General features: G+C 42.0%; 1 protein-coding gene across 5 annotated transcripts; it reads left to right on the top strand.

Annotated features, from left to right (window-relative positions):
• Positions 1-1,206: 1,206 nt before the first annotated feature.
• prr5l (proline rich 5 like) lies at positions 1,207-21,109 on the top strand. Of its 5 annotated transcripts, none has more exons than XM_014123844.2 (11): positions 1,207-1,522; positions 3,806-3,894; positions 4,028-4,059; positions 5,299-5,429; positions 10,841-10,921; positions 11,195-11,243; positions 16,205-16,262; positions 16,731-16,822; positions 17,208-17,342; positions 17,670-17,790; positions 19,861-21,109. In XM_014123844.2, the coding sequence occupies exons 4-11, from the start codon at positions 5,308-5,310 to the stop codon at positions 20,238-20,240; spliced, it is 1,038 nt and encodes a 345-aa protein (XP_013979319.1). In that variant the 5' UTR covers positions 1,207-1,522; positions 3,806-3,894; positions 4,028-4,059; positions 5,299-5,307; the 3' UTR covers positions 20,241-21,109. The 5 variants fall into 5 exon arrangements, with proteins under 5 accessions (XP_013979319.1, XP_013979320.1, XP_013979318.1 ...); XM_014123843.2 differs by having other exon boundaries at positions 1,208-1,522; positions 3,768-3,894; XM_014123842.2 differs by having other exon boundaries at positions 1,208-1,522; positions 3,696-3,894.
• Positions 21,110-21,810: the final 701 nt, after the last annotated feature.

The raw sequence follows: 21,810 nt of genomic DNA, 5'->3' as shown, positions 1-21,810 counted from the left end.
AAAATATCTAAAGACACTGAAGCAGCAAACTTTGTGGAAATTAATATTTGTGTCATTTTCAAAACTTTTGGCCATGACTGTACATGTACATACTACCTCAACTAACCAGTGCCCCCGCACATTGACCCTGTACCCGTATCCCCTGTATATAGCCTCGCTATAGATATTTTACTGCTGCTCTTTAATTATTGGTTACTTTTCACTGTAAGGTCTACATCTGTTTATATTCGGAGCATGTGACAAATAAAATTTAATTTGATGTTGTGTTCACCATTTATGTCCTGTAGCTTAACTATTAAAATGTGGCACTGGTTTGACCCTCTGTAGAACAAATAAGGCTCTTGCTTAAGTGATTATAAAGGATCAGCACTGTCCAATTCATTTTAGCCTGATCCCTTTTCTTGACTGACAATCAACCTGATGATTCCCTCAGTGGGGTTTTTGACTTTCTTGAGCACGTTCAAGAGTCTGGAACTTCACGTTGACATGGTAAACTGTCAAGTAGATGTCAGGTAGAAGGTTATTTTGAGAGAATCAAGGGATTTATTGTTTGGTCAGGGTGGAAAAATGGATTGATCTTACCCTGTTTCATTTTACTCTTATCAAAATCACAACACTTTGAAGTTTAAATGTTTAACTTTTAGGATTGCACAATAATAATGGATTGTAAAAATACGATATGTGCAGGCCTAGTTGCATCAACATGTATGGTGATAGTGGAGGGTTTAGAAATGTTTTTTTTTGTAGGCCTATAAATTGAAATTATATTGGTAGGCAAAATTGCATTTCTTCACACTAAATGTGTGACAAGTCAGTACTTGACTTCATTAATCCTAGACGAAGCCTGCAGTTGGCTTGTGTAATGAATAGTATAATTTGATATAACATATTATACAAATTACAATGCTAGTAGATAGGTACAAAATAGTATACTGTGCAGTGTGCAATAGTTCCAACACAGTTATTGTGAAGCATCTAGGCCTATGCTTTTATTGTTGAATTTAGTGAAAGTCAATATTGTATTAAAGACGACCATTTCCTAAAAACTCCCTATCAATTCTGCGACAACTCACATAACTTTATTATAGGCTATAATAAACCGTTATAATGCTTCCGCTTACAGAGAGCGGTGATCACTTCATGAATATTTAAACGGTTAAGTATTCCGTAACAATCGGTGTCGGGGAGGAGGGGCAGGCACCACGAGAGAATGAACGAACTCTATAGATGTGTATTGATGAAAGTCACACTTGTAAGCGCGAGCGTCGTCCGATACTTTGAGGTAGAAAGTACCAGATGTAGCAAATAGCCTTCAAGCTAATGCAACTCTTTATGGGCTGAAATATTTAGACGAGGAGACTAAAACCCAAGGACCTTTCAATAGGTTGAATTTCCTAATTTGCTAGTTCAAAGAGGTATAGCCTACACATGCTTTATATACGAATTTGAAATTGTCGCCACAAGGACGCCGCTGTGCGCTAGACACGGCAATTGAAGAGTAGTTGAAGTGAGCTTGTAAAAGGTAAGATACGGTTTAAAATATGTTTGTTTACAAAATGTATTCAAATTAGCCCAGCCTACTTCTAAAGATTAATATTCACTTTGACACTCACACTTCTAATATATGTTTTCTGTCTTTCAACTTCTCGAGATTCTGATTTGCCATCTTGAAGTTTCTTCCCAAATGAGTGTGTGTGTGTGTGTGTGTGTGTGTGTGCAGTGAACGTAAAGATGGCAGCAAAAAACTGCACACATATGTAGAAAATGAAGTCAAACCATTGAATAACATCTCCAATCTGAATTTTGCAGGACTGAGCATGCTGCCTGTTACTCCTTGGTAGTTCAGCCTGCTCTCATAGACTAATAGTGACATAGTCAATGTAAATCCCGGACACCCAAATTACTATGATATATTATGTTTGTTATAAAAAAAGGTCATATTTAGCACCCCAAAAATGCCGATACCGATTAATGGTCCGATTTTTATGTATGTATGTATGTATGTATGTATGTATGTATGTATGTATGTATGTATGTATGTGTAATAATGACAATTACAACAATACTGAATGAACAATGAACACTTTATCTTATTATAATATATAAATAAAATCAATTTAGTCTCAAATAAATAATGAAACATGTTCAATTTGGTTTAGATATTGCAAAAACACAGTGTTGGAGAAGAAAGTAAAAGTGCAATATATGCCATGTAAAAAAGCTGACGTTTAATGTTGTAAATGACTATTGTAGTTGGAAACGGCTGATTCTTTATGGAATATCTACATATGCGTACAGAGGCCCATTATCAGCAACCATCACTCCTGTGTTCCAATGGCACGTTGTGTTAGCTAATCCAAGTGTATCATTTTAAAAGGCTAATTGATCATTAGAAAACCCTTTTGCAATTATGTTAGCACAGCTGAAAACGGTTCTGCTGATTAAAGAAGCAATAAAACTGGCCTTTAGACTAGTTGTGTATCTGGAGCATCAGCATTTGTGGTTTCGATTACAGGCTCAAAATGTCCAGAAACAAAGACCTTTCTTCTGAATCTCATCAGTCTGTTCTTGTTCTGAGAAATGATGGCTATTCAATGCAAGAAATTGCCCAGGAACTGACGATCTCGTACAACGCTGTGTACTACTCCCTTCACAGAACAGCGCAAACTGGCTCTAACCAGAATAGAAAAAGGAGTGGGAGGCCCTGGTGCACAACTGAGCAAGAGGACAAGTACATTAGAGTGTCTAGTTTGAGAAACAGACCTCTCACAAGTCCTCAACTTGCAGCTTCATTAAATAGTACCCGCAAAACACCAGTCTCAACGTCAACAGTGAAGAGGCGACTCTGGGATGCTGGCCGACTAGGCAGAGTTCCTCTGTCCAGTGTCTGTGTTCTTTTGTCCATCTTAATCTTTTCTTTTTATTGGCCAGTCTGAGATATGGCTTTCTTTGCAACTCTGCCTAGAAGACATATTATATTATACGAGATGGAAGATGGACCTCCACAAATGTATACATACCATACGAAATGTAACATGTCATACCAAGTGGCGGGAGACATATTTACGTTTACCATGTTACGTCTACCCATGAGTCCAAGTTGCAGCAGTTTGATGCACCTTTATAGGAAAGTACAGTAACGGTGGTTGACGCTAAGCTGACAGTCATTGCAGCCTAAGGCCTGCTTGTGTGTGTGACACTCCTCGCTGATAATAATTACCACTATTAACTCCTACTGCTGATTAGGGAAGGAATTAGATCTTTAGAATGTCACTGAAGGTTGCAAGTACTTAGTCAAAGAGGCAAGGTAACATCCAGTGTTGGCGATACCAAGCCTGTGGAAATAGAGTGCAGGTGCTGATTCAAAAAGAATGAGAGATGGAGAAGTAGAAAGCTCTGTGTTGTATGGTTTCTTTGACTTTGTAATCAAAGGCTTTTGTTTGGCATAATTGTTTTTCAATTTAAAAGTATTTCAGTGTCATTCTGTTACCATAGAATTGCCCTACTACTACCATCCCCTATCCAGTCATCTACAGATCTGTGATAAACATTGTATTTATGGATGCATTTTGAAAGTATACATTCGTAGTGCCCACTACCCTATTCTCAATTAAGGCGACCCAGGTGGCTAATAGTCCAGCCCTCATGTTGCAGAGTTCCCCACAAACCCTCACTCTGATTTCTTCTTGGATCAGGGCAAATGGAAGCACCCGGGATGGGTGCACACAAGCATGCTATTGTTTATTTTCATCTGGCCTGCCAAACAGAGAACAGAGAGAGAGGTGATTGCTAAATACTTATTTAGCGTTGCCAGGCTACCCTCAGTGGAGTGCACAAAAGGACAGCATTGGAGGGGACGCAGAGCAGAGCACGAAGGCAAGAGAAAAAAAGGAGGTGCAGAATAATTTTTCATTTACAGCTTTTCAATGTTCTTTCTAATTTTGGATCTGTGCTTGATGAGGACACATGTACATAAGTCACGTACTCTCTCTCTCTCTCTCTTTCTCTCTCATTCATTTGTACACAGACAGGCCCAACTGAGCTGGTCATAACACATCCGTAAGTCTTAACCAATTCTTTCACGCAAGCAAGGGTTGGCCCACATATCTTGAATATTAGGCATTGCGCCTCTTTAAAGGAGTGGTGGGTGCTGTTGCTTCTGCTCTCATTCTACAGAGTAGATTGGGGAGGTAGGGATACTTTCTGACACCCAGATGTGTGTGGGATGGGGTGACGTGGTGGGTACAGGCGGGGCGGCGGTGTGTGTTCACCAGCTTGTGTGTGCATGTCTCTCTCAAGTGTGTACCGTAGGTGTTTGCTAGCTTGTGTTTTGTGCAAGTCTGTGTGTGATTGTTTATGTACCAGGCCAGCTTGTGCATGAGTGCCTTTTCAATGCGTGGGAAAGAGTGCATGTGCGTTGTTTACAACATTTGGTGGCATTCACCACCCTCCCTTCCCCTTCATGTGGGCTTCCTGCTCTCTCTGTCAGTGGGTGACTTGAGTCTAAAAGCTGTGCGATGGCCCACCTCCTGTCACCTTGTCCCTTATCTCATTTTAGTTTACCAAGCTCTCGACACAGCGTTATTTTTGTGGCCTGGCTCACAAGCTATCCATATATCTGTGCGGAACGCCGAATCCCATTAAACTGCTGTTCTCAGGCACTTATTATAGCCTAGTGTAGCCTAGCTTAGCCACTCTTCTCTTACCTAACCAACCCAGGCTTTTGGCGGTTGGCCCTTTCATTAGGGCACAGTTTGTGCTGTAAACAGTACTGAGGTTTGGGTTAGAGCAGTAAGGCAGGAAGCTAATGGACGAGAGGAAGTTGACATGACTGCACAGCGGGGGTTCACCACCTCGCTGCTTTCGGAATGATACAGGCTCTCTCGTATTGAGACAACATAAGCATACATACCTGCTGTGAGAGCGAGTGTCTGTGTCTTCCCCCTCAGACACGGTTTCGCTTAGTGAACTTACTCGCTCACTGTAGCGGTTTACTGTACACACACAAACACATTTTGTGTGAGTGTTGTAGCCAAAGTATTTTGGTTTCAGTCTTCATCTACGCCAGTGGCTGTTGATTCTGAAACTTTCACAATGTCACACCTAGTCTTCCATCCATGCGGTCTATTCAGTAGAATGAACGGTTTTAGCATTGGAGGCAGAAATGCACTGTCTAGCTCATACACAGACTTCTATACCGCAGGATAAAGGATTATTTATTTCATCGGCAATGTCATGATCTTTTAGTTGCACCTAATTGAATAGCCATTATTAACCACTGACTTGTGTTTTATGCAGGCCTGGTGCATGATGGGATCTTTTCGGAGGCCCCGTCCTCGCTTTATGAGCTCGCCCGTGCTGACGGACCTCGCCTGCTTCCACGCCAGCTCGGTCGGCCAGCAGCTGTCCAACACCAGCGTCTGGAATAGGTGGGTGAGCCTCCTCATCTGTGTGAACCACGTCCAACACTGCTTTTAAATGTGTGTGTTTGAGTGTGTGAAACACGTTTCTCTTTTGATACATCTCTGACAGAGGGTCCATACCAGCCATTAGATACTAAACTGACTTTGGTTTGCTTTGAAATGGGAAGCAGTTAGATTTGATACATATCATATCTCTTTGTGCCTCACTTTATTTCCCTAAAATGTCCAAAGAGAACATGATAGGAAATGACAGGATAAATAATGTTGGAATCCCACCAGGAAGTTTTTAGAGGATGTGGGTTATGTTTATATTAGTAAGTGTACGGGTTGGAGCAGGAAGACCTGCGATGGTCTCTTTCCTCTCTGACCACCCCATCACTCGTAATCTGCAAAAAATGAGGATAGTACTGTTGAGCTGGCGGTTTTGAACATGTTCACTACGGAAACGGAAGCTAACTCTTTATTTCGGTATGGAAATGTGTCAGGCTGCTCTCCCCCTCCACTTCTCTCAGGAAGTGAATAGAGCATTTGACAGGATGTTTTGTGGGAAGCGGATGGGGCAGCGGGCGCTTCGGCTGCTAAGAGGTCACTTCCGCTAAACCCCAGAGGTGCTACTGAGGCGCTTCGCGTGCTCTTTGTCCACCCAAAGCAGGGGGTCTTTCCATAGGTGTGGAGTTTGTGCCCTTGGTCACATGGTCACCGGCCGCCGCCACAGCTTGAACGGCACAGTCCTCCACAGCGAAGAGCCGAAGTCACAATGTACGCTGCACTGTTTTGATCTGATAGTGGACCGCCCTAAACTAGAACAAAAGGCCAATGCAAAGTTTTCACAAGCCCTATTTTCCTTTCTAATTCCTTCAGCTCTACAAAAGTGCCCAGGGGGTATGGGCTAGGGGTTGATTCTGGACAGTACCTTTACACAGCTTTGCTACACAATGAAAAGGTTTATGAAAACCCCCAAGGCCATGTTATGACAATGTGTTATGTCATGTTATGACAATATCTGCAGAGGGGCTTTAAATGGATATCTGGTTTTCACTGTTTACAGTATGTCCATGCCTCCCTGTTGCAAAATGCATCATACTTCACACCTCTTTTCCTACATTGGAGAATTCATATTCAGGAAATGTTGCAGGGCACTAATTCTCCACGGTGGGTTGTTATCAAGATAAGTTTAAAAAAAAAATGTCATTAACATGACTCAAGACATACACTGAGTATACATAACATTAAGGACACCTGGTCTTTCCATGACATAGACAGAACAGGTGAATACAGGTGAAAGATATGATCCCTTATTGATGTCACTTGTTAAATCAATTGGTGTAGATGAAGGGGAGGAGACAGGTTAAAGAAGTATTTTTAAACCTTGAGACATTTGAGACATGGATTGATCCCCAATTATCCATCATATCTCCCAAAAACATTTTCAACATACATCTGTAAAATGATAGTCTAGAAACTAAAGCTTTGGTTGTCTTCCTCTCAGGCTTCCATGTCTTCTCCCTGGACCTCCTCAATATCCACCTCTTGAACATCAGGCCTCATCTTCACTGTCACTTTCCAACCTTGTTGAGGATGGCTCGTTGTCAGACTCAAAAAGCCTCAAATTTGCACGGATGGCCACCAATTTTTCAACCCTTGTATTGGTCAGCCTGTTGCGTGCTTTGGTGTGTGTGTGTTCCCAATCAAGGACCAGTTGCGCTCTGAGGCGGCTGATGTTGGTGGGATTTGGAGGATGATGGAGGCAACAGGGGAAAGAGCCTCAGATCCACAAAATCCCTTCCACCAGGTGGCTGATGAGATATGTTGGCACGACTGCCATATTGCATCTCCATCCCAAAGCCCTTGCTTGGAAGTGTACTTTGCCAGACTGCCAAGAGCCTTGCCCTCATCCAGGCCAAGGTGGCGAGACATGGTAGTGATGACACCATAGGCCTTGTTGATCTCTGCACCAGACAGGATGCTCTTGCCAGCATACTTGGGGTCCAACATGTATGGGCTTCAGGCAGAAGTCTTCATGCTTTTTGATGTATTTCAGAACTGCAGTTTCCTCTGCTTGGAGCAAAAGTGGGCTGGGCAGTACGGATTTATTTTCTTACATTTGCATGCAGAGTCTGAACATCAGACAGGATGACATTGTCTCCCTCAATCCGTGCATTGGCTACTGCTATAGGTTTCAGAAGTTTCAGGCTGCTTACCACTCTCTCCCAAAATACATCATCCAGGAGGATACTCTCGATGGGGCTGTCCATATCGGCAGACTGTGGTATGGCCATTTCTTGGAGAGACTCCTTCCCCTCCAGGAGACTGTCAAACATGATGACAACACGACCCCAATGGGTGTTGCTGGGCAGCTTCAATGTGGTGCTCTTATTCTTCTCACTTTGCTTGGTGAGGTAGATTGCTGCTATAACTTGATGACCCTTCACATACCTAACCATTTCCTTAGCTCTCTTGTAGAGATGCATGAGCAGCACAGCCAATGGGTGTGATGTAAGGGTAGGACTCAACTTTAGACCAAGCAGCATTCATGTTCGCAGCATTGTCTGTCACCAGTGCAAATACCTTCTCTGGTCCAAGCTCATTGATGACTTCCTTCAGCTCATCTGCAATGTAGAGACCGGGTGTGTCTGTTGTCCCTTGTGTCTGTGCTCTTGAAGAATACTGGTTGAGGGGTGGAGATGATGTAGTTCATTATTCCTTGCCCTCAAACATTCAACCACCCATCAGAGATGATTGCAGTACAGTCTGCTTTCTCTATGATTTGCTTGACCTTCACTTGAACTCTGTTGAACTCTGCATCCAGCAAATGAGTAGATAAAGCATGTCTGGTTGGAGGGGTGTATGCTGGGTGAAGAACAATCAGAAATCTCTTCCAATACACATTACATTTTACATTTATGTCATTTAGCAGATGCTCTTATCCAGAGCGACTTACAAATTGGTGCATTCACCTTATGATATCCAGTGGAACAACCACTTTACAATAGTACATATATATATATATATGTACTATCTTTTTTTGGGGGGGTTAGAAGGATTACTATATCCTATCCCAGGTATTCCTTAAAGAGGTGGGGTTTCAGGTGTCTACGGAAGGTGGTGATTGACTCCGCTGTCCTGGCGTCGTGAGGGAGCTTGTTCCACCATTGGGGTGCCAGGGCAGCAAACAGTTTTGACTGGGCTGAGCGGGAACTGTGCTTCCGTAGAGGTAGGAGGGCCAGCAGGCCAGAGGTGGATGAACGCAGTGCCCTTGTTTGGGTGTAGGGCCTGATCAGAGCCTGAAGGTACGGAGGTGCCGTTCCCCTCACAGCTCCGTAGGCAAGCACCATGGTCTTGTAGCAGATGTGAGCTTCAACTGGAAGCCAGTGGAGTGTGCGGAGGAGCGGGGTGACATGAGAGAACTTGGGAAGGTTGAACACCAGACGGGCTGCGGCGTTCTGGATGAGTTGTAGGGGTTTAATGGCACAGGCAGGGAGCCCCGCCAACAGGGAGTTGCAGTAATCCAGACGGGAGACGACAAGTGCCTGGATTAGGACCTGCGCCGCTTCCTGTGTAAGGAAGGGTCGTACTCTGTGAATGTTGTATAGCATGAACCTACAGGATCGGGTCACCGCCTTGATGTTAGCGGAGAACGACAGGGTGTTGTCCAGGGTCACGCCGAGGCTCTTAGCACTCTGGGAGGAGGACACAATGGAGTTGACCACCGTGATGGCGAGATCATGGAAAGGGCAGTCCTTCCCCGGGAGGAAGAGCAGCTCCGTCTTGCCGAGGTTCAGCTTGAGGTGGTGATCCGTCATCCACACTGATATGTCTGCCAGACATGCAGAGATGCGATTCACCACATTACCTGTGAGCATCAGAGGTAAACCAGTTGCATACACGGCTCGAGCATGACATTCATCAGCATTTCTCTGACTACGTTCCTCCATTGAGTCAAACAAACTTCTGATTCCAGGAGGACCATGAGCTGTTGCTATCGATAAGGTGTCTGATTCATCATTTTCACCTCGAATAGAAGTAGTGGGACTTTTGTCAGAGGTTGCTTGTTGTGAGCGCTGAGGGAACTTTATGCACACTTTTTGGCCAGATGATTCTGCATCTTTGTTGCATTGTTCACATATGATTTGGCACAGTATTTGCAAATGTACACAGCTTTTCCTTCTACATTAGCTGCAGTGAAATGTCTCCACATATCAGATAATGCCCGTGGCATTTTCCTGTAAAGATGAGAAAAAAATGATAAAAAAACCGAATACAATTCCATGTACAGATAAATAGTTAAGTAGTTAGATTAAACAACTCCTTTGTAAGATACATGTTTTAAAATGAAACATGTATGGAAATAGGTGAATTAACACTCCTCAGTTAGGCTCAAGCAAGCTAAAACCCACACGGAAACAAAAACTAACTAGCAGAAAGTGTTAAGTTAGAAATTATTTAAACACACTGCTGTAGGCTACTATTTACTAGTTAACAAAAATATTATGCATGTCATATAAAATATATTCACCCCAGCCAGTAGTGTAATCAAAACTTACCAGAAAGCATGTAGTTCTTGGCTCAGACAGTGTAGTAGTGTGGGCTCAGTAGCATCTCATTAGTGTGCAAGATCTTGAGAATCAGCTGTACATGTGATATAAGAGTGCACTGCACATGTGATGGAAGAATGCACTGTGAATGCAGAAGGTTGCAATTCCATTGAATTGGGGATAGTTTAACCAAAATATGCCACAATACCTCGAATTGCCTTATGTGTATCCCACAAAAAAGGTTCACTGTAATAAGTGAATTATTTTTTTTAAATGAATTTAAGCAAAATTCCCCAAATTCCCGTGCTTAACTTCCTATGGAAAAATTCAGGAAATTTACCGGAAAGTTTACGAGCCTTTGCAACCCTAGGCAAGACAAAATATTTAAGTGCCTTTGAACGGGTTATGGTAGGTGCCATGCGCACCAGTTTGTGTCAAGAACTGCAACGCTGCTGGGTTTTTCACGCTCAACAGTTTCCCGTGTGTATCAAGAATGGTCCACCACCCAAAGAACATTCAGCCAACTTGACACAACTGTGGGAAGCATTGGAGTCAACATAGGACAGCATCCCTGTGGAACGCTTTTGACACCTTGTAGAGTCCATGCCAACACGAATTGAGGCTTTTCTAAGGGCAAAGGGATGCAACTCAATATTAGGAAGGTGTTCCCGAATGTTTGGTATACTCAGTGTATGATTGACTTATTAGACAAAATGAGGCAACCTAATCACCATCTATCACAATCAGCCATCTTTCAGAAAAGTTTAAATACGGTCCTGTTGATCTCAGCCAGAGCTTCCCATTTGCCAGGCAGTTGAGGCTCCCTCACCTATGCCCTCTGACCTATGAGCTCTGACCTGACCCTGTGTTTCTGTCCCTTAGCGTCCAAACAGCCGTGATAAAAGTGTTCCAGGGTGGAGCGTTGCAAGCTAATGAGCTTTACACCCTCAATGAGAGCATCAGGTAAGGTTGAATTGACAGTCTAGATCCTGTAAGAGCTTTGTGACTTCACCGCACACTGCAGGAAGCTTTGGAGATAGGGTCCTCCTTGTTTTGTTCTTGTAACCCAGATAAGGCCTTAGTGGAATCAACATAAAGGAAAGGAGACATCAAAATGTTTACACCCCCTTTGATTTAGGGCACTGCTGTATGTCAATACTTTTATAAAGTGAGTTTTAAATCAATGTTTTTCTTTCACATTATTAGCTAGTGTCCCATTGTTCTGTGTCCTTTTAGATGGCTCCTCAAGACCGAGTTGGGCTCGTTCATCACAGAATACTTCCAGGTATGCTCTTTCCCCTTGCATGTACTGTAGATTCACCACCCAAAATGATCAAAGGAATAGTTTGCTTAATATAATGCAGATGTAGGTACATATGTCGTTTATTTAGGGACTTAATAGCCATATCAGGTTTGTAAGTAAGGATTTTTGCCCCATTCATTCCAAAAGACCCTTTCAAACTTTCCAGTCAAATGTGTTTGTAAGGTGTTTTAGGAAAATGCCTCAATAAGAAGAATTTAAAAACAGTCTGGGTGAGTGTCAAGAGCCAAGGTACCTGGAAAATCATATACATGTGTCAAATGTAGTAGTAATAATAAGTCATTCATATATTTATTTATTTTTCAATTGAAGTGAAAAGTGTTTTGGTGTTTTAACCTCTATGGGCTAGGTGGGACGCAAGCGTCCCACCCGTGGTGCACTCCATCAACAGCAGGTGCATTTCAAGAGCGGCAAATTTGAATCCAAATAAATGTCAAAATTCAAATTTTTCAAACATACAACTATTTTACACCCTTTGAAAGATAAACATCTCCTTAATCTAACCACGTTTTACGATTTCAAAAAGGTTTTACGGCGAAAGCATAAATTTAGAGTATGTTAGGACAGTACATTTACAAGAGTTGTGTGTAATGTTGTGCCAATTCAAAGACAGGCGTCACCAAAACCATAAATCAGCTAAAATGATGCACTAACCTTTTACAATCTCCAACAGATGACACTCCTAGGACATTGTGTTAGACAATGCATGCATTTTTAGTTCTATCAAGTTCATATTTATATCCAAAAACAGCGTTTTACTGTGGCGTTGATGTTCAGGAAATCGTTTCCCTCCAATAACCGGCATTCAAGTCAGCACCACAAATTAAATAATTAAAATTAGAAAACATTGGTAAAATATTATATTGTCATTTAAAGAATTATAGATTTACATCTCTTGAACGCAATCAACTTGCCAGATTTAAAAATAACCTTACTGGGAAATCACACTTTGCAATAATCTGAGCACTGCGCCCATAAAAATACGCGTTGCGATACAGACTAGCCGTCATGTTGGGGAGATCTAAAATCGAAAATACTATGTAAATAATCCATTACCTTTGATTCTCTTCATCAGATGTCACTTCCAGGTATCACAGGTCCATAACGAATGTAGTTTTGTTCAAAAAAGCTCATCATTTATGTCCAAAAATCTCCGTCTTGTTAGCACATGATCTAAGCCCGCCGGCCTTCACTTCATGAACGAGGGGAAAAAATATATTTACGTTCGTTCAAACATGTCAAACGTTGTATAGCATAAATCATTATTTTTAACCAGAACATGAATAATATTCAAGTTGGACGAATGCATTCTCTTTTATAACGTATTGGAACGAGGGTACCCAACATGAACTCGCGCGCCAGGTGTCTAATGGGCCATCATCGTTCCATGGCTCTTGTTCGGTCAGATTTCCCTCCAGAAGACTCAAAACACTTTGTAAAGGCTGGTGACATCTAGTGGAAGCAATAGGAAGTTCCAAAATATTCCTCAGCCCCTGTGTTTTTCAATGGCATAGGTTTAAAGGTAATACAACACATCAGGTATCCACTTCCTGTCAGAAAATGTCTCAGGGTTTTGCCTGCCAAATGAGTTCTGTTATACTCACAGACACCATTCAAACAGTTTTAGAAACTTTAGGGTGTTTTCTATCCATATATAATAAGTATATGCATATTCTAGTTACTGGGTAGGATTAGTAACCAGATTAAATCGGGTACATTTTTTTATCCAGCCGTGCAAATACTGCCCCCTAGCCCCAACAGGTTAATAAACTGAATTTAGATTGCTGTCTTAATTATTTGTCCTAAAATACCAGTTGAGCCAGTGGCGATTTTAGCATGTAAATCTTGGTGGGGCAAACTCCCCCCAAAAATGGAGATGCATGCCAGCAAAGCCACTACACTACACTTACACAACACAACACTAAACATCACATGAAGTGCACTATAACGGTGACAAACGGTGCCCACAAACTGTTAGGGCCTACTTAAAGCTGTCCCAACAGCGCAGTCCCAACAGCAGTCTCAACACCTTACCACTGCTACACCTGGCTATCAGCGGAGCCTTGTCTTTTAGCGAAACAGTGGTCCCGTGTGGCTCAGTTGGTAGAGCATGGTGTTTGCAACGCCAGGGTTGTTGGTTCGATTCCCACGGGGGACCAGTACGGAAACAATTAAAAATAAACAAATATTTATGAAATGTATTCACTACTGTAAGTCGTTCTGGATAAGAGCGTCTGCTAAATGACTAAAATGTAATTCAGCCTCATTTACTGCCTTTAAAAAATATAGCTGATGTGGCTGACTTGCTTAAGCAAATGTGGTTTCTACTGACAATTGAGATGTACAAATTATGGCATACTGGGACGACGAGTGGATGAGAGGCAATCCGTAATTTCGATTAAGACATTAACGAGCGAGCTAGGACGGACGTAGTCAATATAACTATTTGTTCAGCACTTTTGAAATGTACAGCGATAGAATTCAGAACATGGGCCATTCTTACGGTATTCTCACTGTACACCAAGTCAGAACCGTAGGATAAATAAGGGGGCGCATATGCAGACAATGAAAGCTCTTACAATATTCAATGATTACATTTCTTTAAAACAGGCTATAGGCTACATGCACCACCAAGTCAGAACAGTAGGCTAAATTATGAGGGGAAAAGGGACCAAATTATTAGGGTGAGGCACATGGGCATGTAACGGCTTACTACACAACATACACTTTGTTAGGCTCTGACAAACAGAGTGAAAAACTAACAGACAACTAGTCAAAGCTCAAACCAAGTTTATCCACCAAATGGGTCAAACAGCTGCAAAGACAAAGACATGGTTCCACCAGCACAAGTATTTATACACCCCTTTAGGCGGAGTCTCCTCCTTTTCTCTAAACACTACATCTTTGTTGCTAGGCAGGCAGTTAAGTGATGTGGGTAATAAACTGTTCCTTCCTCCTTCATGTGACCTGACCTGACCTCGGCCCCCCCATTCCTCACTAATCCACAGCTATCCACCCTTATCAGTGACCGCAACCATGTGATTGTCTTTTGCCTTACTTAGTAACTTCCCAGGCCCATGGCTCTTATCCGCCCTCAATTGACCCCACCATATACATTCCTCCTACATATAACCATTAACTTCTGGTGTAGCAAGTATTTCAAATTACAACACAACAACTCAGTATTACTTTCTTAGCTACAGTGTACATATCTCCATGGCATATTACATAATTTCTGAAGCAGCATACAATACATTTTTTGACTCACCTTGTTGTGCTGTACTCCTTTGAACAGGAAGTGGCGCGGCGGACCTTCGTGGGCAAATTTTGTCATCAAACTTTGTCATCAAAGTCTGGCATTCTCTGGATTTATGGTGCTTTCAAGACAACTGGGAACTCTGTAAAGGTTGAATCATGACGTCAGTGATCTTCAGTTCGTAGCTCTAGAAAGAGGCTTGAGTTCCCGACTCTGAATTCCGAGTTGGAAGACCATTCAAAATGTATTTTCCCAGTCAGAGCTAGTTTTTTTCCCGAGGTCACAGTTGTCTTGAACTCACTGAAGTCTGAGATTTCCCAGTTACGAGTTTCCAGTTGTTTTGAACGTGGCAGAAGTCATGCTGAATTGACAGAATTGCCAATGTTGAATGTTTATCCTTTTAAGCTTGGAAAAGAGATCCTTAAACCCAGACTTGGACCACACACCCACTCCACTGAATAGCAGGCTAGTGATTGCTTTGCAATGCTTGCAGTTAGCCACTGATTCCTTCCAAACCACTCATTGTTGAATGTTCAATTTCCAATGTGTTATGTAATGTTTCTGTCCAACGGCCGATGAGCACCAATACGTTTAATCTATAAATTATCTTCATAATTTTTCTTCATATGGCAAGGATTGAAAAGGATTTGCCAGTGGATTGTCGACTTCATCCATGATGATGACTGCTAGCTTACTAGCTAAGATTTTGAAAGTATGATGTTGACATAATCAGTCCAATCAAAGCTACTGTAGATATAACAGGATTTGACGTCTTTTTATCTGTGGCCAATGACCTTGAGCCTTCTTGGATGGGCACTTCTAATGTAACTCTATGGCAGCGCCCAAGGGGCTTGAATTTTCGAGCTCTCCCTGTAGATTTTGTGGTGACGTAGTGTCCCCAAAAGTAACAACACTGAGCCAATCACGGCGCAACTAGAGAACATTACCAACCCCTACACTCCGTATATTCCGCTGGCTGCCCCACCACCACAGAAAGCACTGAGCTAGGCTGAACACCTGCATTTTGGAGTTGCCTTACTCAAGAAAGCAAAAAAGAGAACATGTTTGTATGTGGCTTTATTAACTCAATGATTTTTTTTTTTGCAAACTTATATGTGACACGTATTCATGCCAAAATAACATGCAAAACAGGCTAAACAGGTGGGGCTCTGAGTGTGGGGCACTGAGTTGAGCAATGGTCAAATTACTTTTTTGAATCCATCAAGCCTCAATCAGAAGTGGAAGTGTGTGTTCCATTGCAGTGTCAGTTGAGGTGTTACACAACACATTGATTTACCAGCTCCTCTATATGCAATGAGCAGATTTTCTTTTGCTTAGTGCTTTTCTGTGCATTTGTTGATCCATTATTCAGTCAGCATAGAACTGATTATTTTAAAGGGGTTGAAACCTGTTCATTCTGAACGTTGGTTATAAATATCCCCTTTTCTACGTGTTTTGGATAGGACACAAATGAACACCTCCTTTCCGCAACCTTACACCAACTGGCATGTGAGATGCATTTCATTTGCACACCAGATGTCCCTCATGTCGATTTTAATAGAGTCATTGGCCTCAGCCATGTAAGAAAACTTCAAACTGTTACTGTTTCCTTGAATTTAAAAACATACGTTTCTAACATTTAATCTTTCTTTCTTACAATTTGTCCTAGAATCAACTCTTGACCAAAGGCCTGTCACATATTCTGGAGAAGATTAGACTATATGAGGGTAAGTGTACCATCTGCGCCATGAAACATTGCAAACAATTTGGCTAGTTTGCATTTAAGGAAGTTACTTTGCTCACAGCGAGATGATCAGGGTATTTTCCCAAGTTCTTATTCTTGGGAGGCATTCCTCGGTTGGAACTGATTGATGACAGGTCTCTACTGTAACCGCTTGTGTTTTTACCCTATTAAACCTCTCATAAGGACACAGAGGAATGAGAGTGAGATCTGAGCCTCATGCAAAGAGAGATTATTTGTGACTGACCACCTCGATTCGGTCTTTTGTAGCATCAAAGCGTTATGTGTAATAGCAATTCAATAGTAAAAATCCTTATCCAAGTGCCATATTGCTTTCCACCTGTCCAATGCTTTCAGACTCAGGGAACGAAGGCTCTGTGAAAGGACTTAGATCTGTTCCATTTGTCACAGTGTCATCTAATGGTGGTTCATTTGTCCCTCCCATTCTCCTCAGATGACAGTCAACTCCTTATCCTGTCCGAGATGTGGGTCAGGTTCTTCACTGGGATCTTGCCCACGCTCCAGGCTATATTCTATCCTGTTCAGGTACTGCCAACATACAGCCCGTCCTTTCGCTGAGACTTTAAACCGACTGCCTGACCCTCAGTGATCAGTACAAATCCCATGGCACTTGGTTTATACAGTAGGGGTGTTATTAATCCTGCCGTCCTGGCTTAATTCCAAAACTGGCTGCTCATTCTACTGCACACAGCCAGATAGGGACAATCCTCTCCTGCCCCTGTCAGTGTAGGGCCAGACCTCTTTTTCTCTCTCTCCTTCCCTCTCTCAATTACAGCTTCTGCTTTTTGCCATACTCTTTCGTTTATTTGGCATCTTGAAGTCCTCCTAGCCCTTTACTGTAATGTTTCCATCTAATTTCATCCCTCATGAACATCATTAGTTTATGTGTGTTTTTTTTCTGTGAGTGCAGGGTCAGGAGCTTACCGTCAGACAGATGGCTCTACTGGGCTTCAGAGACCTGGTCCTGTTGAAGCTCTCCCTAGAAGACCTACTGCCCATTGCCACAGTCCCCCCAGCCATCACACAAATGCTGCTGATTCTGCAGGTAAGCTTACTTCTACAGCAGTCATTGTAATCTGGACATGTAGACACTTTATGTGACAATTGTCACCACATATAGTAGAATAATAATAGTTAGTACATGTAGCTTCTAAACCCCTGTGGGTCAGTTGCAGTGAAAGCTGAAGTACTACATGGCAAATCAGAGCCTGGCTCTGTGGCAAATGAACATAACATTATCTCACATCGTAATATGAAGTTAATGCAATCGGGTTCAAAGTGAGGCCTCTGTGTCAACTGTCTGTGTTGAGCACCGTCCCATGCTTACTCACAGTGTATCTGTCCATGTTTCTGTCATTGTATCTATCCACAGGGCACCCATGAGTCTAACGGGCCCAGTCAAGAGTACTATCAGCTAGAGGGATTGGTCGAGACAGTCATCTCGCCTTACCTGGGGAACATCCTCCACGTTAGCAACACCAACTGCTTCGTAGGTGAGTGGCCTGGGTCACAACAAAGCATAGTATAAGCTTTGGTCCCACTTTTTGTAGTAAGATGAAGTGCTTTTTTTTCTTCCCTAATCATATTGTATTTTGAACAATAATGAACAATTAATAAAAGAGTAAAATAGTACTTGTTTTCAAAAGAAGCATTAACAGTAATTTGACCAGTTCTTTTAATAAGAAGGAGAATGTGTGATCCCTTTATGGTGGCCCCCAGGCTCTGAGGGGAAATAAGCCTTGAAAACCCTAACTAGGCTTCTATGGCATGACAAATCACATAAACCACTTAAAAAACATCACCAGAGCCTGCAAATCTGCATTTGATCACATTTCTTATCCCACTGGCCTGGAACTGGCTAGCACATACACTTTCTGTATTGCACTCTTACTCCCCTTCCCCAGTGTAGTTGTTTCGATGATTGGGATGGTCGTGACATCATGCACTAAACTAGAGCATGCAGATATCCCAGAGTAATTAAAGGCCCAATGCAACAGTTTTTATATCAATATCAAATAATTTCAAGGTAACAATTAAGTACCTTACTGTAATAGATTTCCATTAAAATGGGCAAAAATAGCTTTTGGGAGTGGTCTGAGTGGGGAAGGGAAAACCAGCTGTTATTGCAGAGAGGTTTGGAACTCGCTTTGTTATTGGTCTATTAACCAATTTACAGCATGGTGATGTCACAATGGAATGCCAAAACTCCCGCCCATGCAAACCTGCTGATTAAAAGGTCCTGTGTAAATTGTATTTTCAACCAGCAACTACAGTGCCAGCAACTACAGTATTCACACCCCTTGACTTTCTCAACATTTTGTTGTGTTTAAATTGAGATTTTTTGGCACTGGCCTACACACAATACCCCATAATGTCTAAGTGGAATAATGTTTTTTGACATTTTTACAAATTAATTAAAAATGAAAGCTGAAATGTCTTGAGTCAATAAGTATTCAACCCCTTTGTTATGGCAAGACTAAGTAAGTGCAGGAGTAAACATATGCTTATTGAGTCACATAGTAAGTTGCATGGACTTTAAAATGAATTTTGAATGACTCTGTACCCCACACATACAATTATCTGTAAGGTCTCTCAGTCGAGCAGTGAATTTCAAACACAGACTCAACAACAAAGACCAGGGAGGTTTTTCCAATGCTTCGCAAAGAAGGGCACCTATTGGTAGATGGGTAATAATAAATGGATTTCCCTTTGAGCATGGTGAAGTTATTAGTTACACTTTGGATGGTGTATAAATACAACCGGTCACTACAAAGATACAGGCGTCCTTCCTAACTCCGTTGCCGGAGAGGAACGAAACCGCTCAGGGATTTCACCATGATACCAATGGTGACTTTAAAACATTTACAGAGTTTAATGGCTGTGATAGGAGAAAACTGAGGATGGATCAACAACATTGTACTTACTTCACAAAACTAACCTAATTGACAAAGTGAAAAGAAGGAAGCTTATACAGAATAAAAAATATTCCAAAACATGCATGCTGTTTGATACAAGGCACTAAGGTAATACTGCAAAAAATGTGATAAAGCACTTTCTGTCCTGAATACAAAGTGTTATGTTTGAGACAAATCCAATACAACACATTATTGAGTACCACTCTCCATATTTCAAGCATAGTGGTACAGTAGCTGAATCATGTTATGGGTGTGCTTGTAATTGTTATGTTTTTCCGGATGAAAAATAAATAGAATAGAGCTAAGCACAGGCAAAATCCTAGAGGAAAATCTGGTTGAGTCTGCTTTCCACCAGACACTGGGAGATGAATTCAGGAATACTTCCTGAAGTCACTGTATCAGGAAATAAAAAAATATTTAGCACTGTTAGTTTCATCAGGTGTTGTACAATATGATAGAAAAACACTGGAAACAAACATAATTTTGACTACTGGGCCTTTAACAATTGTTCTTGAATTAGGACTGGTGAACTACATTGCATTGCATTTATCCAATGCATACTCATCAGGAGTCGACTGTATTACTTTCAAACAATAGCAGAGAAATACTCAAACAGGTGTTTTCCTCTTCTTCTTCCTATATCCCTAGAATGCCGTGCACCACTTTCCAGGTTAAGAGGGGCGGCACAACCAGAGATCACTGTTACTCATCATCATGCCTCAGACTCCTCCTCTCTGGCTCCCCTAGTGGAGCAGGAGGGGGAATCCTACCTGGAGAAGGTGGGAGGAGTCCGACGCCACACAGTGGCCAATGCACACTCCGACATATGGCTGCTCTCAGCTTCTGGTAGGATGCAGCCTGGGATGGAGGAGGACAGTGGTGGCGGTGGTGGGAATGTGATGGCAGGCAACGGCATGCGGCCCAGGCCTTTCTCCAGCCATCCAGACATCCTGGAATCACCACTGGGTGTGGTGGGGCCCTTTAGAAAGAAGAGATCGACGGAAATCAGCTGCCATCCTCCCAGCTAACCAGTGATAGCGGCTGGAGACCATTGTTGTTATTGATTCCTGGAAACTGAGGGGATAAAAACCATTTCTGAGTGCGAGCAGGGTGGTTGAGTGGAGTCTCTGTCACCCAAGGGCATTCCCTCCTCTGTGCTCAGAGGCCAAAATGTGGAAACAGTTGATTGTCTCCGTACAGCTCTGTTTCCCTACGTGCCAACACGTCAGATGTATTTTATTCCTGGGACGCATTCCTCGGTAGAAACTGATTGATGACAGGTATCTACTGTAACAGCTCATGTTTTTACCCTATTTAACCTCTTATGAGGACACAGAGAAATGACAGTGAGATCTGAGCCTCATGTAAAGAAAGTATATTTGTGACTCCGTAGACTCACAGCTAGAAAAATTGTATATCATACACTGCAGTTGAGGAACAAATGGGAAAGTAATTCTGCTTTGAAAGTTGAAAAACTTGTAACCCCACTTTTGAGAAAATGGCCCTTGAATGTTTGGTACACCTACATGGAGAGCTCTTCTTATTCTACACCCATTCAGCATTGTTCACACCCTCTTAAGACTTAGCCCCACCCATCTCTTTCACGTGTGAGGCAATGTGCTAAACAGTGAGTATGGTAGTGTACAACAAAAGATTTAAAAACTAAAGGCTGGTTTATACTACTTCTATCGACATGTCTGTATACAGTTGTCACAGTGACATCATGAACATTCTATTGTCGTCCGACATCAAACTTGTTGTTGTCGTTATGAAAAATTATTAACAAAAAAATGACAGGCTGCATGACATCAGCAGCCTGGGGGTCCAAAATAGCATAACTGGTGCGTATTAACACCAATAAAACCATCTGTTTAAAAATTAAAAGCAACTTTCTAAACAATGTTTTTGGTTAGTTTCTAGCTTGTTAGAAGGTGTAAACGGTACAGTGAAATGATTACTTGAATAGTGGAGTCTTTTGTTTAGACATGTAGCTAGCTAGCTAAACAATTAACCATAATCCCAACTCATAACGTTACTACCCTGCATGAATCTATAGGTAGATAAAGCTAACCAACTATCTGGGTTCAATGTTAGCTAGCTAGCTAACATTAGGCTATAACTAGCAATACAAATGGCTCTGAGATATGAATAACATTACTACACAGATCATACAAGTAACATTAACTTGCGAGCCAGCCAGCCAGCTAACGTTAGCTAGCTAACAGTGAGCTTTAACTTGCAATGAAAATGACTTTCTGACAAAATATATCTGAAAATGTAGCTAGCTACATGGAGGAACGTTTCTCCATCTCTGTCACGGATGCCATGCTTGCCCTTAGTTTGAAGATGTAATCCAGACAGGTGCTTTAATAACCTCTTGGGGCTAGGTGGGACGCTAGCGTGCCACCCGTGGTGCACTCCATCAACAGCAGGTGCATTTCAAGAGCGGCAAATTTGAATCCAAATAAATGTCAAAATTCAAATTTTTCAAAAATACAACTATGTTACACCATTTGAAAGATAAACATCTCCTTAATCTAACCACGTTTTACGATTTCAAAAAGGTTTTACGGCGAAAGCATAAATTTAGAGTATGTT

This window comes from Salmo salar, chromosome ssa10, assembly GCF_905237065.1.
Source record: "Salmo salar chromosome ssa10, Ssal_v3.1, whole genome shotgun sequence".
NCBI classification, from domain to species: Eukaryota; Metazoa; Chordata; class Actinopteri; order Salmoniformes; family Salmonidae; genus Salmo; species Salmo salar.
Note: the sequence above shows the minus strand (reverse complement) of the source record. Positions and strands in the feature narration are given on the sequence as shown.

Bases quoted from the DNA above. Each gene is read 5' to 3' on its own strand.
- prr5l (XM_014123845.2), top strand. From the start codon at position 5,308: ATGATGGGATCTTTTCGGAGGCCCCGTCCTCGCTTTATGAGCTCGCCC. The intron at 5,430-10,840 runs GTGGGTGAGCCT...TCTGTCCCTTAG, and splicing joins AACACCAGCGTCTGGAATAG to CGTCCAAACAGCCGTGATAA. The intron at 16,823-17,207 runs GTACTGCCAACA...CTGTGAGTGCAG, and splicing joins CTATATTCTATCCTGTTCAG to GGTCAGGAGCTTACCGTCAG.